The sequence below is a fragment of the Palaemon carinicauda genome, chromosome 21 (assembly GCF_036898095.1).
Source record: "Palaemon carinicauda isolate YSFRI2023 chromosome 21, ASM3689809v2, whole genome shotgun sequence".
Taxonomy (NCBI): Eukaryota; Metazoa; Arthropoda; class Malacostraca; order Decapoda; family Palaemonidae; genus Palaemon; species Palaemon carinicauda.
In genome coordinates this window covers 29,008,977-29,026,476 of record NC_090745.1, presented here as the reverse complement: position 1 = coordinate 29,026,476, position 17,500 = coordinate 29,008,977, and the positions used below count along the sequence as shown (strand labels likewise).

At 36.0% G+C, this 17,500-nt stretch overlaps 2 protein-coding genes across 2 annotated transcripts in view; one reads left to right on the top strand and one right to left on the bottom strand.

The window, feature by feature from the left end:
- Positions 1-17,500, top strand: part of LOC137615243 (excitatory amino acid transporter 3-like) — a 1,014,688-nt gene that overhangs the window by 83,847 nt on the left and 913,341 nt on the right. The gene's annotated exons all lie outside the window — the stretch shown is intronic.
- Positions 5,853-17,500, bottom strand: part of LOC137615244 (uncharacterized) — a 19,081-nt gene continuing 7,433 nt past the window's right edge. The window contains exons 2-3 of the mRNA XM_068344964.1: positions 16,359-16,817; positions 5,853-6,826 (exon numbers count right to left, since the gene is read on the bottom strand). Coding sequence (XP_068201065.1) covers positions 6,429-6,826; positions 16,359-16,817 — 857 coding nt within the window. The 3' untranslated portion in view covers positions 5,853-6,428. The remainder of the gene's footprint in view (positions 6,827-16,358; positions 16,818-17,500) is intronic.

Here is a 17,500-nt window from a genome sequence, read left to right as displayed (position 1 = left end):
ACTTTTATTTTTAAAAATTAATTTATCGTCTACAAGAATCAGCTGTTCGACACTCTGTTCATGACACATTTTTGGATCCCAGAATTGTGAAATTACATTTACAGGTGGGGTTTTTTGTGTCATTCCGGTTTTATAGACTTAGATAACTTAAAGGAAGTAACACTTTCTTCTGTTCCCTTTTACACTTTGTATCCTGCTAAAGGATCTTCCACATCCTTTAAAGTAAATAATGTACCGGCATTGAGTAATGCAGTCTTCTGTAACCTATCTAGCCAGTCTTTTTTTTTTATTCTTTGTATTCCCACTAACTCCTAGAGTATTTCATTCTTTTCAACCTCATAATCTCCCTCCTCATACTTCTATCAGCATTTCCAAACATGAATCACTCCTTGCTTGTGTCATTCAGTCCTGATGTATTCAGCAAAGTGTTTAAAGCGTAAAAAAAAACGCAAAGAAGGCATTCAAGAGGTTGAAAAGGAGGTGGGGGGGGGGATCTGAGGTTGCTGGTAACAAGTAAGGTTCTGCAGTATGGTAGGGAAATGTACTATGCTGTGGTTGACTAGGGTGTGCAAGGCACGTCGAAGGAAATATTTCAGAGAAAACAATGAAAGTGGTTATTATGAAATTGTTTAAGGATAAGAGATAAGAGACTAATAATTATTGGATTTTAAACTACTCCACATTTCAGTTAAGATTTTGGTAGGATTTTGATATAGACAGGCGACAGAGAAAGGGATTATATAAGGTCAGTGTGGGTATACATGAGGAACTTCTCATGTGGATGAAGTGTTTGCACTTAAACATTTATCAGAGATGTATGAAACTGAAAGGAAAAGTAATTTGTATACACGAAGAAGAAACTTTCATAATAAAAGAAAGGCAAGGTTCAAGTTGTTGAGGACGTATGGTATTGAAGATAAATCTTTTGTTTGAACTCGACTTCTGTTCACTTTGTTTTAAGAACTAGCATTTGATTCTTTATTTCGAGATGTTACCTTTTTAGATTATGGTTTGGTGCAACCACACAATTTTTTATCGTTTTCCATATGCTTCGAATAATTATTGTATTTTTTTATTTGTAGAATAATTTTGTAGGTGGAAAAAAATCGAAAAATTGATTTTATATAAGTTACTTTGTGTAATTAAGTACATTATAAAAAAAATTGATATGAAGTGAAAAGACTTTTAAACCCAAAAGTCCTTAATCCAAAAAGTACTCGTCTAGTGATTTATCTACTTTTATTTGAATTACGAAAACGGGAATGTTATTTTAGAATTTTTCCCCCTGATGCTGCAATGTTGTTGCCTAAAGATAATGTTAATAGAGGTCTTAGTGATATAGACGTTATTTTCTATCCTGGCGTTGTTCATTCGCGATCTTGACTGAATATTTCTATGCTTGGATATGGCCTTTTGAAATCTGATTGATAGCTTAGCGGTTGTTGATTTGCTTCCTTAGTTTATTAATAAAAAAAAAGAATTATTAGGTTGAATAAATGGTTAATATTCCTTTATGCTGATTGAATTGACCATTACGTAATTTTCTCTCTCTCTCTCTCTCTCTCTCTCTCTCTCTCTCTCTCTCTCTCTCTCTCTCTCTCTCTCTCTCTGCCCAAGTAGTCCTTTGGAATATCGAAGAGGAACAGGTGATCGAAGTGCGGGGATTATGAGAGCTTGGCGTTCTCCTCCCCTGTATTTACCTTCCTCCTCCTCCTATTGTCCGAAATTTAATAATGCGATGTTGAAGGGAGGGAAGTGTGCGTGTGCGCACGTGTACCCCTGGTGCGAGTGAAGGGCCCAGTGAGTTAGAGAGGATCTCTCTCTCTCTCTCTCTCTCTCTCTCTCTCTCTCTCTCTCTCTCTGCCTTTTCTCCTGTCTAGGTATTGGTTGTAATACCTTTCCTCTTTGTCTTAGTCGTGGCATGCTCATCATCATCATGCTGGAGAATTTCAATGCTTTTATTCATAAACCCTTCCGAAGGTTGCTCGTTTTAGAACGGTTGTTATTAAAGTTTTTGTTCTCATATTTCAGATGTGCTTTAATGCATGTTCTGCCTGCATGATCATCAGTCACTTTCGTCTCATTTTGAGTCTTATGTTAAACCTTATAAACATTATCACTGAAATTACTGTGGCATGTTTTTTAATTTGTTGTCATATTGAAGCTTTAAAATAGACTTTGGTTACTTAAAGGTTAAAGGTGTCTGGTTATAGTTCCAGTTTCATCTCAATGAATGCTCACCAGAACGTCAGCTGGGCAATCCCAACACCCCACTGCGGTGCCCAACCATAGCAGGGGCCTCCCCAGTAAACTTCTTAAACTTACGGTCTTGGGCTGGGATCGATCTGCTGTCATGCGAATGGTAGACGAACACGTTACCACTGTACTTGCCAGGAGGCTGGTATTGACATTTAGTTACTCTGAATAATTTAGAGTTGCTTATAGTCTGTGGTGACAAAATATCTGTGATTAAGTCTGGCTTGCTTACCTTTTAGTTTGCGTATATTGCATTTAAAACTTCGGTTACTTAGTATTGACCTTCTGTTACTTAAAATAATTTTTGATACTCGAAATAATTTTTTGTACCTTATTTGGACTAGATCTGTTATTACATCTGGCAAGCGTACTTTTGATTTTGCGTATGTTTGCATTGAAAGAATAACTTTTTAATCGGATGAACACGCTTCAATATACTGTACCTCGATAACAGGACATGCCTGGTCTGGTGTGGGACACATCTTATTTTCCTATCTGGGTTAAATAATTATTCATAGTAGGCAAATAAAGCTTGAAAATTATAACTTTGTCTCTTGTATGGTGAATAAGAAATAGTATTTTATTAATAAGGCTCGATTTGAGAAAATTATACCTATATCCTTCAGTACATTTTGAATTTCAAAAGTAGCCTATGATTTCGTCTTCAAGTTTTTACTCCACGACGAATAAACGATTTTCTTAAATAAATAAGTAAATAATTTAAAGCTCATTATTCCCGTTCACTTTTGATTAGGAAAATTAATCTATGGTCCGGAAAAAATATTTATTCTTTGATTCGTAAACCCAGGCCAAATTCAAAGGTAAATAATACTATAAAATCTATGATATGACCGGGGGAAATTTACTAAGTACAGTTTTAGTGGAAAAAAAATCTTATTACCTTATATAAGTTAACTTGAAGTTCAAATTATTGACATATAATCTGAGGCCTATCATCTTTGGAAGGGTAATAGATCAGATTTGACCTGGAATAACTATTCAGCTTAGAGCTTTGGCTCAGAATGTTTATGCCTCAACTGAGAAAGAATACAATTTAGCCATAAAAGAAACCCTTTCTGGTACAACCAAGGAGCGTAAGTGGTGGACTACCCTTAAATCTGCACTCTTTGGTGTAGATGCAACAATTCCTCTCTTACTTAAACCAGATGGCTCTTGTCCAAAGGAAAAGGCAACCCTTTTGGCAGATGTGTTTGACAGCAAGCAGAGTAACGAGAATCTCGAACTTCCTTATTCCTGTTTTCTTGAGGCTAAACTAACTAGTTCAGCTTTTCGATCTCGTGAAATTAAAGCTCTCTTGATGGACCTTGATGCTTATGGAGGTGTAGACCCAAATGGTATTTTTCCTTTGTTTGTTATGAAGACTAGTTTTGCGCAAGTTAGCAAGAAGAGGAGCTTTTAGCACTTGTTAGAGAGTGGGTAATGTTACTCTACTATGTAAATGTGTTTGTGGTAGCTAAAGTCCAACTGATTACCGCCCAATTTCCATAACTCCCATATTATCTAAAGTTTTTGAACGTGTTCTGGCAAAACGTTTTAATAGGTTTGCTGAAGGTAATCATCTGTTCCCTAGTTTGCAATTTGGTTTTCGTAAAGGCCTTGGAACATGATGGCCTTCTTACAATCTCCAATGCTGTACAGAAATCCATTGATTGTTGTCAGGAAGTTCGTATGATTGGCCTTGATTTTAGTGCTGCCTTTGACCGTGTTGATCATGAGGCCCTTGTTTTCAAACTCAAACAGGTGGGAGTGGGTGGGTCGTTTCTTAGCATCATTATTGAATTTTTAAGTAATAGATCGCAAAGAGTTGTTGTTAATGGGCACTATAGTGAGTATAGGAATGTAATATCTGGTGTTCCTCAGGGTAGTTTTCTTGGCCCATTACTTTTCATACTATATACGCATGATATTTGGTTTGGTCTAGAAAACAAGCTTGTTGCATATGCAGATAATGCTACTCTCTTTGCATCAATTCCATCTCCTGAATGTAGATCTGGGGTTGATAAATCCCTTATTAGAGATCTAGCGAAAATTAGTGCATGAGGCAAATTATGGGGTATGAAGTTGAATCATAACAAAACTCAAAGTATGATTGTAAGTAGGTCAAGGACCGTGGCTCCTCAACATCCGGATCTCTGTATTGATGTTTTTTTAACTTTGTATAACTTTTAAAATTTTAGGTGTGATTCTCGACAGCAAATTTACTTTTGAAAAACACATTAGGTCTGTGTCTTCCTCAATTGCACAAAAAAAATGGTTTATTGAGAAAGTTTTTCAAGACTTTCGGTGATCAATCTATTTTGAAGTGTTTTAATTCTTTCATTTTATCTTGTTTCGAGTATTGTTTTGCTGTCTGGTCTTCAGCTGCTGATTCTTATCTTAATTTGTTTGACAGAAACTTACGGTTTATAAAGTGGCACCGTCGTTCAATTAGTTCATTATGCATGTTGCATAAGATTTTTTTTATAATTCTGACGATCCTTTACATTCAGATCTTCCTGGACAGTTTCATCCTGTTCGTAATACTATGTATACAGTTAATTCTAATGGTCAGGCCTTTTCCATCATGAGGCTCAATACTACCCAATACTCTAGAAGTTTTATTCCAGCTGTGACAAGTTTTGGAATGATCTTCCTAATCGGATAGTTGAATCAGTAAAACTTCAAAAGTTCAAACTCGCCGCAAATGTTTTTATGTTGAACAGGCTTACATAAGTCCTTTTATAGTTTATAAATTAAATATGTTGTAATGTTGTTAATGTTTTTAAAGTATTTTATTTTAATTATCATTACTTACATCGTTTATTTATTTCCTAATTTCCTTTCCTCACTGGGATATTTTTCTCCTTTAGAGCCCTTGGGCTTATAGCATATTGCTTTTCCAACTAGGGTTGTAGCTTAGCTAGTAATAATGATAATAATAATTAGCAATCATAAATGCATACTGACACTCGTGAAGAGTGTTCTCATATTGATACGAATATGTAATTTGTCCAAATCTTTGTGCTTGAAGTCAAATACATTGAAGAAAACCTCATATACTACTAACTAAATAGTACGAAGTTATTGAAGCTTTTGCAGTGGTCAGATCTGGTGAATTTGCGCAGTAGCCTGGCGGCATTATGTTAACACTAGTTTACCTGGAGTAATTGCAGGTGTCCTGAAGTATAAGAGGTTTATTTCTACCAGAAAATAGAATATTACCGGAATCCTTTATCAGGTTGTCAATGAAAATAAGGATATCTTAGTTTTTTTTTTTTTATTAAGATGTCAAATTGGATGAAAATTAGGAATTATGAATCATAGCCGTGTGAATAATTTGAAGTTATCCGAAATTATGTTGTTGAAACTGTGGGAAAGAGGGAAGGTTGCGTGCTTCAAGTGTCGTGATGAGGCTGATATTTCTCTATATTGAAGAGGATTGTGTAATGTTAATTATATAGTTATAATATATATATATATATATATATATATATATATATATATATATATATATATATATATATATATATATATATATATATTCACATATATATATACATATATATATTTATATGAATTTGTGTGGGGGGGGGGGGGGGGGGCGGTGTTGGTCTTGTGTATGTGATGGTTTGATCAGTGTTTTATAAAGTTATACATAAACTACGTCTTGTACTTTTACAAAAGCTATTAAATAGGCTGAAATAATGTTTCATTGGACAGTTAATCGAGTCCTAATGAATGGCTTCTTGCTTTGTCCAGTACATGCATTAGATTTCCTTCAAGCTTATTATTGATATGGACGCGTTCTTTAAGTGATGGATTCAATACAAATCAGTTAATTGTTTGCAGCTTTCTCATTTTTCATCTCAAATTTTTATAGTAGTATTTCCTTTATTAAATTATATGAATTTTTTTTTTTTTACTTTTAGAAGTGAATTTTAACCTCCTTGTATGAATTTGGATTTGATGTATTTTATTAAATCTAGACGCATGTTTGTTCAATATTCTTTGTTCAATCTTAATCAATTTGTTGTCATTACTTGATAATTATTGCCAGTTACTATGACATGCTACGGTCGCTGATCATAATTATGATCTCCGATAGTTCTTTTGACCTCAAACGCAGGTAAAGCATCGAATTTAATCAGGGGAACAGTTGTCCCTTCAAGTTTCTACTCTTCCTTTGAGCAGACGCATTCCTCTTCTTCAGAAAGGGCCTCATCCTCCTTCGCCTCATCCTCTTGGTCGTCAATCATATCGCCACATTCCTGACATTTGTTGAGGTCCTTTGACATAAGCGCTTCTCCTTCTTCCACCTTCTCCTTATCCTCACAGGTGGCCGTCTCCTCTTCCTCGATGGGGTCTCCGCACTCCTGACATCTGTCCAAGTGCTCCTGCTCTTTTTCTCCCATCGTCTGGACTAAGGCGTTCCTCTTCTTCCGGCCTATGCACCAGAAGGCAGCAACGCCAATGACCAGACCAGCCAGGACGAGAGCCACGATGATGACCTTCGTGCCAGATTTCTCAGGCTCGGGTGCCTCTGTTACCGTCACGTGTTCCACACTCTTGGCTGGAAGAAAGGATTAATGATTAGGGTTGAAATTGTATATTGTATCTTAGTGTTCTTTTACGTCTTAAGTACGTTTTAATCAATTTATCTGTAAACGAAACTAATGCAATATATATATATATATATATATATATATATATATATATATATATATATATATCTATATATATATACTGTATATATATATGTATATATATATATTATATATATATTATGTATATATATATATATATTATATATATATATTATATATATATATATATATATATATATATATATATATATATATACATACATATATCAAGGCACTTCCCCCAATTTTGGGGGGTAGCCGACATCAACAAAATGAAACAAAAACAAAAAAACAAAAAGGGGACCTCTACTCTCTACGTTCCCCCAGCCTAACAAGGGACTCAACCGAGTTCAGCTGGTACTGCTAGGGTGCCACAGCCCACCCTCCCACATTATCCACCACAGATGAAGCTTCATAATGCTGAATCCCCTACTGCTGCTACCTCCGCGGTCATCTAAGGCATCGGAGGCATAAATATCACTTAAAATCGAATTCGCTCTGCCTCGGGCTCAGAGACCCAGTGGGGAATTCGATATTAAGAGGTATTTATGGCTTATATGAATATATAAAAAACACTAGTAGATGTGAAAAATTATCATGTATATGCATATACATACATGCTTAGTCATAAAAGTTCATAAACGTAAAAAGTACATAGGTGGGAAGATCTTGTCAAACCTTAAATATATCCTGTAATCATAGGAACAACAAAATAAACAAAGGTTAAAATAATCTGGACCTCCACATGATAAGGCACACGGTGATTTGGACAAGTGATAATAAAAATGATAATCGTCAGTGGCCAGAAGGTCACTCTTCCCCTACATGTCTGCTGTCGGAATAGGTTTGCCAGTTGGACTGGCGACTCCTGTATGGACGGTCGTACAAGGTGATGAGAGGGGACCCCCCAAAATTCCTCTAAAAGTTTATTTACTTTTAAAAGACTTCTCCCTTACAGTTTTTGTTGACTGGGTAAATGGTAACTGGCTTTTGGTTGAGCTTGGTCAAATAAGTAATTTTATAAGATCTGATTGATTAATCATGCCAAATCTCTCTCCCTCCCTCTCCCCCCCCTCTCTCTCTCTCTCTCCCTCTCTCTCTCTCTCTCTCTCTCTCTCTCTCTCTCTCTCTCTCTCTCAAGCTATGCTTGAGCTTGAAAGAAGTTGGAGTACTGAAACCAGCATTAGTAACCATTGGTTTATTAAATAGTTGCTCTGATACAGGAGAAATGTTCATCACCATGACCACCTCACAGGTTTCATTTTACAATATACACTGAAGATAATGGACAACTTTCTTATAAGCAGAATCTTCCCAGTTTTCGTCAGTGGCTACATAGTTGTTCATTTGATAGTTATTTTTATTAGAGGAGTGACTGTCATGTAACCAGACCAAATACCTTTACTGTGCTAAGCTAGGAAGATTGCCAGGTTTTCTGTATCTCTTCATTTTGATTTTTTAGGTTTAAGATTCAATGCTGATTTCCTCAGATGTTCGCTGAATTTCTGACCTTAGATCAGTCAAACTGATTTGTCGATGCCTTTGAATATCATCCTAGTACTGCATGTTAAGGTTTCGCTTCAAGTTTCTTAACTGGAAATTGGTAACACCTGATTACCTGGTCTTAGTTAGGTTGTTATTTTTCTCTCGTAGCTTTAGTAACGCAGTTTATTGTAGTCCTGTTATAGATGATTTTTCTTGTTGACAGGAGCCTTGGTAGCATATTAATGTTGCCTGGTCTTAATAGTGGATTTTTTATTTGTAATTGATTGTAGCCTAGCTAACATTTATGATTTCTAGTTCCAGAGTTCAATATTTTTTTTTTCTATTCTCGCCTATGACAAGTCCGTCACGGCTGGTCTCGTTGTTGTTAATATTTTGTGTTTGCCAATAACCCTAGACAGGTACTATTCCAGTTTGATTCATATACTGTTGATGATTTTTATATGTCTAGTAGCATGGCAATAGTTTGGAAACATTTTCTTTTTGTAGCCTTCCAGTTAATCTCCTCTGCTCTGAGCGTTGGAATGTTAATTATTCCTCGTTGTAGCATCAGCGACACCTGTGTTGCTTTTTTTCTTCCTGAGCCATAGGATATTGCCAGTAGCCATCACCCCCACCACAACTATTACTCCCAAAACGATCAGGGGACTTGATTTTCCGTCGTCCGTTCGTGGTTCGAAGGACGCAGGGCCTGATCCATCAACATCATCTGGAAATGCAGGCGGGGCTGCTGGAAATACAAAACAATTTTGAATTTACTTTGTTTTTCTTTATTTCATATAATTTTTTCTTTATTTCGTGGGTGCTGATCTTATAATAATCTCGACCTTTTTGTCAGTTTGAAGACGAGATATTATTAAGTAGTGCGTGTATATGTTGTTATTTTCACCTGGTACGTCATACTTAGAGTGGTGAGAGACTACTAGATAAGTGTGTTGAATAAGAGCTAGTGATAAGTAATAGTTTTTTCAATATATATATATATATATATATATATATATATATATATATATATAGTATACTTATATATATATATAATAAGTATTTATATATATATATATATATATATATATATATATATATATATATATATATATATATATATATATATAAGTATACTTGGGTAAGAGTGGCATATGAAAGAGTGGTGTAAAGAGCATTGATGGAGTATGTGTTGAAAACAAGAAGCCTGGTTGGAAGATTGAAAGATGTGCAAGTATTAAAGGTGGGGCCATCGGTATATCTGATCATTTTGGTTGAAGCAAAATTAGTCGTAGCAAAAGAGTGGGAAAATAGAATGGGGGTTTGTAAAAGGGAGGTGGTGAAGATGGAAGAGTTGAAAAAACCAGAGGTAAAAAATGAAGTATCAAGAAAGGATGAAAGTGGCATATGACTGGATGAAATTGAGAGAAACTGATAATCTTGAGGAGTGGAACCTAGTAAAGTAAAATTTTATTGAGATTGCAAGTGATGTGTTTGGTAAGAGGATTGTTAGAAGTAGTATGAGGAAGAGTAGCAAGTGGTGGAATTGAGTGAGGGTGGAAGAGAAAAAGAGGGCATTTGAAGAATGATTACAGAGTAATAGTATAGAGAATTATGAAAGATATAAGAGAAAGAAATGTGGAAGTAAAACGGATGATGGCTGAGGCAAAGAGGGCAGCTGATTGAGGGTGGTGTCAGACATTGGGTAGTTCGTAATGAGGGAATAAAAAGTTTTGGAAAGAAGTGAAGAGACTAAGAAAGGGTGGATCGAGGAATGAAGAGACAGTGAAAGATGAAAATAGAAGGTTGTTGAAAGGATATGAAGTGAGGAAAAGGCGATCTGAATATTTTGAAAGGTGATGAATGTTGAGGATGATAAGGGAAGCAGATATAATGCTGTTGCAGGTGTTGAGGTGCCAGTGCTAGATGATAATGAGAGAGTGATTACAACGGAGGGAGTGAAGAGAGCACTAGATGAAATCAGAGCAGAAAAAGCACCCGGTATGGATGGTGTGAGGGTCGAGATGTTAAAGGAAGGGAATGGGACTGTGCTGGAATGGTTGGTGAAATTGTTTGATATGTTTCATGTTGTCAATGGTGCCAGTGAATCAGAGGGGGCTGCGTATATTGTTTTGTTACATAAAGGTAAGGGAGATGTGCATGTGTTGTAATTCTAGTGGTATAGGTGTGTTGAGTGTGGTTGGAAAAGTGTATGGTAGTGTGTTAATTAATAGGATTCAGGATAAAACTGGAGGATGAAATTTTAGAAGTGCAGGGTGGCTTTAGAAGAGGTAGGGGATGTATGGATCAGATTTTTTTTTTTCGTTAGGCAGGTATACGAGAAATACTTAGCAAAAGGTAAGGAGGTATATTTTGCTTTTATATATCTGGAAAAAGGTTATGATAGTAGAAAGAGATACAATGTGGAATGTGATGATGTTATATGGAATTAGTGGAAGGTTGTTGCAAGCAGTGAAGAGTTTATACATTGGCGGTAAAGCATGTGTTAGGATAAGGAATGAAATGAGCGAGTGCTTTCCAGTGAGAGTGGGGCTGAGACAGGAATGTGTGATGTTGCCATGGTTCAGTTTGTGTGTTGATGGAGCTGTATGAGAGGGAAATACTCGAGTGCTTGGTCGAAGATTGAAACATATATGAGAGTGATCATGAGTGGGAGGTGAATCAGTTGGTGTTTGCGGATGATGCTGTATGGGTTGCAGACTTAGAGAAACTGTGTCGATTATTGACAGAGTTTAGAAAGATGTGTAAGAAGGGAGACTGTATTCCTGGTTGTCTTTCAATCAGTCTATCTCAAACTACAACTAGTCCTTACAGGTACTCCTATAGGGTTGAAATGATCTAATGAGGTAATGTGGGTAAGAGTAAGGTTATGAGGTGCACAAGAAGGGTGGGTGGTGCTAGATTGAATGTCATGTTGAATGAAGAGTTACTTGAAGTAGATCAGTTTAAGTACTTGGGTTCTGCTGTTGCTGCAAATGGTGGAGTGAAAGCAGATTCTGTATGAGAAAGAGATGGTACAAACTGTGATGTATGGATCGGAGTTGTGGGGAATGAATGTGACGGCGAGACAGAAATTGCATGTGTTGGAGATGAAATGTCTGAGGAGTATGGTTGTTGTATCTCGACTGGATAGTTAGGAACGAAGTAGTAAAAGTGAGAACGGTTGTGAGGAATGAATTAGCAGCTATAGTGGATTGGTGATGAGTTGATGGGAGAAGTGCAAGGGGAAGGGCAATTTTTGTGTGGATGAATGGAGTGAAGAAAGCTTTCTGTGATAGGAGGATGGATGTGAGAGAGGTAAAAGAGCATGCTAGGAATAGAAATGAATGGAGTGTGATATGATGCAGTTCTGATAGGCCCTGCTGCTACTTCGGGTCCTTTTGGTGACCGTTGAAGTAGTGGAAGTGGCATATGAAGCCTCATTCGTAGTGGAAGACAGGGGAAGTGGGTTATGTCAACCTAGCAGTACCAAGCAAAATCGGGCGAGTCCCTCGTCAGGCAAGGAGGAACCAGAAAAAAAATCCCATTTAATTTCTTTTTGGATGCCAGTTACCTCCCAAAGTTTGGTGGAAGTGCCATGGTAGATAGATAGATAGATGATGATTATTATTATTATTATTATTATTATTATTATTATTATTATTATTATTATTATTATTATTGCAGGACGAAGGCTTGCTGAACCGCTACTCATGTTGTTCAAGAAGTTCTTGATGTGTATATTGTAATTTTTGCTCACTCCTACGTTATTCGTGAACTAATCGTCATGAAACCTTGTAGGTTTATTTTATGGGTCATTATCTATCAATCCCTGAGCTTTCTTTCCAAAATTATACGCGCTAATTAGTAATTGATTAGAGTGAAAACAATGAAATTTCGACAACTTGGAATAAGCGTCGGTTGCACGTGAAATTTGGTATGTAGACTCTAGAATAGAGTACTCATTGATCACTGAACAGAAGGTTGTGTCGGACCATTGATTGTTAATCAACTAATTAAACATTTAAGAGGTATTAACTTCAAAAGCTTACTCCTCTCGTAATACCTGAGTGAACTGTCTGAAACCTGGCGTGTTTATACTGGAAGGTTACCCGCATCAACATATAGAGCCTGATTTTTATAGTTTTTTCTTTGTTGATTAGTAATTAAAGAACAATCCACTCTCGAAGTCAACTGAAAATGACCCTGTTTAGTGTCTAGTAAAACAGGAGGGACCTATTAATTTGGTGCACTTGTGGGAGTGATTCTAATCTTTATTGATTAGTAACTAACGATTATTTGAAAGAAAAAAAATAATTTTCAAAATCGACAGACATCAGTCGTGTTTGTCATCAAATTAAAGGGAAGAGACAGAAAAAACACAATGGTGCACTAGACTGAACGATTATCTCCGTCATTAGTTAGTGATTAACGATTGAATTATGAGAACAATGGATTTTCAAATGTGATGGTAAGCAGTCATGTTTGGTGTCAAATGGAAGGGGAGGGATAGAAGAACAGGAATATACAACTAACAAAACAGTTATTGTTGTCTTTAATGATTAATTAACCACAAAATTTACAGAATATTCACCGCCATTACTAAAGTCATCACGGAATACATTAACTGGAATCAGTGCACTCCGATACTCAGTGCACTGGGACGATTCCAACAGTGTTCAATACGTCAGTGACCACATCTAATCATGAATCATAATACTGCTGAATTGAAAGGCATTGACGCCGGTCTTTTTCCAGCTTAGGCACAAGAAAACATACACTTTCAGCCCGTAGTACTGTAGTTCATGCATCATTCGTACTTATTTCTTCTTTCTATCCTTCTGTATGTCAGTATGTTTGATGGTTACCATGTCAGCGCAATTCTTTCTACAATGATGAAGAGTACCTGGTAAAAAGGTTCAACATCATATGATAGATGTGCAAGAAGGGAAACTGTCTGCTTGTCTGTCTTTCAATCAGTCTGTCTGTCCAACTACAGCTGGTCCTTACAGGTACTCGTACAGGGTTGAAATGACCAAATGATATTATCTATGAAACATAAATGTTTCTGAAGGAGGTCCTCGTCTGCTATCGAGTCTTAATTTACTGATGTTTATTTGTACCCGGATCAAGCTTAGTCCAAAGTGAAATCGGGTCATGAAAGACCGCAGACTTTTTACGAAACATCGCTAGGATAGAAAATTATCGGAGTTTTCTATCTTTACGCCATCATTATTGGTGTCTTCAATATTTTATCAGGCAGAATGAGATAAGTTATTGCTTCAGGATTAATTTCATTATTATTATTATTATTATTATTATTATTATTATTATTATTATTATTATTATTATTATTATTATTGAATAAAGTTTATTTGCGTGTTAGTAAATTGGTGCATATATGTAAATAGGATAAAAACTGGAGTCTTATTAGAATGTTGTTATATTACTAACAACGAAACATATTTCAGCTTGTGAATAATCACTATATTGAAGTCTTTTTGTATAGTTCAGTTTTAAATGATGACTAGTATCTTTTATTCAAATAAACCATAATGTGTTTACATATCAGCATCAACTTAACTAATATGTGGGTTACTCTTGTACTTAACCACATTGTGGGATGATCTCCTTACTCGTATTGTTGAAATGGTAAAACTCCGAAAGTTCAAACTTGGCACTGAAATGTTTTGTTTCATAGTATAATGGATATATATCTTGAAGATTTTTATCTGTAATTTATATTTTTTTCTTCCTCTTTTATAGTTTTTGTAGTGTTTTATCTCATTTTTCGTACTGGGTGCTTTCCCCAATTGGGTCTTTGGGTATGCATCATACTGCTTTGCATAAAAGAGCTGACGCTTGCCTTGCAATAATTGTAACAAATTTCGGATTATGAGAGAGAGAGAGAGAGAGAGAGAGAGAGAGAGAGAGAGAGAGAGAGAGAGAGAGAGAGAGAGAGAGAGAGAGCCTGACTGACTTTATCTATGTAGGCTAGGTTGGGTTAAGACGCAAAACCGCATTGTGGGTAAAACTTTTTTTTTTTTTTTATTTCGTTTCTATTGTATTTTAGACTAGATTTACTTCGACTATATATCGGTCTTACATTTATGAGATTCTTAAAACCGACTTAAGCTGGATGTCTTTTAGAAGGCGGCTAAACACACTATCGGTTCCTTATCTCTCAGAAGTCAGCTGAAAAGTAGGTTTCACATAATGTCTCATGAACTTATCGTCATCATTACCATTTCAGGAAATCTCTTGTTGATAAAAGGAGTGGGTGTATCTTAATGAACTACTGATTAATTGATAATGAATTAGGGATTCGTCCTCCTAGATTGAAATAACTTCTTTGTAACAAAATCATTACGGATAAAATTTTCTAGATGTATGAATGTTTTTTTTTTCCTTTTTTTTGAGATGTTGGCATCTTATCTTTGGCCAGTTCTTTATTATTTTTATATATATCAAAATAGCACCGTCTTAAAAATTGATCTCAGGCATCGTGGGAAACGTGGCATAGCCGCGTATCATCGAGTAGCCTCGTCCCTTTGTAGCAAGACTTTATCTAACAGTTTTTTTCCTCGTTGCCTATTCTTATTGGCTGTTTCCTTTCATTTCACCCCTGACATTTCATGATTTGTCTGCATATGGTTAACTTTTTTCATCTTTCTACTTTTCTTTCAGCCATTTCTTTGATAGAACTTTTCTTTATACGATCGAGTCCTTGACAAAAGGCTATAGTTTTACGACAAGTTCTTCCTAGTACCTCAATGTTTCGGGACATTTCTACTCCCTGGCTCTTCCAGGGGCTTGTTCTTCCACTAATACGGCTTCTCTCTCTCTCTCTCTCTCTCTCTCTCTCTCTCTCTCTCTCTCTCTCTCTCTCTCTCCTCTCCTCTCTCTCTCTCTCTCTTAGAAAAGCTACGGATCGCCTAGGGTATTTATTTGTTTGAAGATGTTACATGCTCTCAAGAAAATAAGCATATTGTGGTATATTTATTTTCGTCCTATGTTTTATCTACAAGTAAATTAACAATTTTCTCATGTCCCATCTATATTTCTCATATCAAATACTTTTTCAATCCTTCTATTTCTCGTTTATGGAAAATTTGGGATTACCATTTCTTCTCTGCTCAGTGAGTCTCTGTGCCTATAGGAGAGTTTTAAAACGAATACCCTTATAACGGTTTGAGATATTTCTTGTCTCATTTCTTTATCCCATCTGAAATCCCCTTTCTTCTGAACGTTTTACCTTTGTGTTTATACGGTATTTATACTTGCTTCAAAGTTCGTTCCTGTAGCTGCGTATTCAATTCAGTTTATTGATTGCATGCAATTAAGGAAGTTGATGTTTGTGACATTGTTTCTTGTTTGAGACTGTATGCACTTAAGAAGGTGCGTGTTTGTGACAATGCACGTACTTGTAAAAGTACCGGATTGCAACAGTGTGTTGGTAAGGAGTTGTGATAAAAGCCAATCTACTTGTAGATAAACACTTCATTGTTTGTGGTGTTATTCATCGCTAAGATTATGCAGTGATGGAAATAAAGTTTTAGTTGGTAAGAATGTTCTTTTTCTAAATTGCAATAGGAAATAGTGCTCCTAAAATGAAATGATTTGAAATTGGAGGTTCGATTTAGATTTAATACTGTTTTCTATAACTCAAAAACTTGACATTCTTTAGAGCACAAGCTTCGTTAGCAATTAAGGAAAGATTTCTTCTAGCAGTTTATACTGTTTCGTAAGAATGTCCTATATCTTTTGATTAAATTTAAATTGTCTTTCAACGGATTAATGATAGTTTTTGAAAGAACTACTAATAGTTTTGAACCCATGAAGATAAGTGGCACTATGTAAGTTAGGACCTGTTACTTAATTACTGAAAAAGATTCATGGACTTGAATGCGGTTATGATGCCCGTTAAAATTTTGAGATGGATTTTACCAGATATGACGAAGATGTAGGCCTTACCTTTTCCGCAATTGAAAGCCACCTGTAATACCTCTTCTTCTGGCACCCTGACGTATAGTTTCTTAAACTCCTTTGCACTTAATTCCTGGAAGACGACACTGGAACCCCGAAGGTCAACCGTGACGCTCTCGCCAGCGGAGATGTTGAGGTACACCCAATCCTGTAGCTTCAGGAGGTTGTTGAGTGCACCGTGGGACTTGAGGGTCTGCGTCTTCTGTCTGTTGCTGTGGACAGTTGTTGGCCAACTGCTGAGGGTTAGAGTCATAGCCGAGCTGCCCTCCCTCAGGAGTTGCAGAGTGCCAACGCTGGCTCCTGTCTCCGATTCGAATTCCACGTTGATCTCATGCCAAGGGTCTTCTGTCGGGCTCTTAAGGGCTAAGGTCACTTGATTTTTTATGTCGACAGATGGCGTCCAAGTCTCTCCTGAGAATGTCCCATTGAGCGTGTATATTTGGCAGCCTGTTGAAAAGAAGTTAGTTTTTGTTATTTGACTATAGGAAGCAAGATGGGAAATATATTATCTAACGGGAATGCTAGACTCTGTTTAAACGAGAGATAATTAATCCTTCAGTGTAAGAATAATACTTAAAAGATTTATTTGAAATAGATAAATTGATTAAAATTTCTCTTATTTTATTTAGAGCTAAATTGAAAAGAATTGTTTCTTATATTTAGCTTAAGAGGAAGCCAAAAAGTAAATATATCCAACTGGAATGATAGACTCGGATTTGATAAGGGATAATTAATCCTTTGATGTAAGATGTTACATAAGTAGAATTCTTTGGTAAAGATCAATTTATTTTTCAATTGATTTATTTTGTGTACACAAAATGATGTAAAGACGTATCTTGTATTTGACTTGAGAGAAAGTAAGATGACAAATTGTTATTCGGGGTGAATGCTAGACTGTTTAACCAGTAATAATTAATCTTTTATTGTAAGTGACTTTCGCAGCAAGTAGATTTATTCGGAAAATATAGATTTAAAATTTCTCTATTTTATTTACCAAAGAAAAAAGTTTAAAGATCGAGCACATAATAAAGTACACCGCATTTTGCAGTCATGCAGTGAAGAATTAAAGTTTCTCTCTCTCTCTCTCTCTCTCTCTCTCTCTCTCTCTCTCTCTCTCTCTCTCTCTCTCT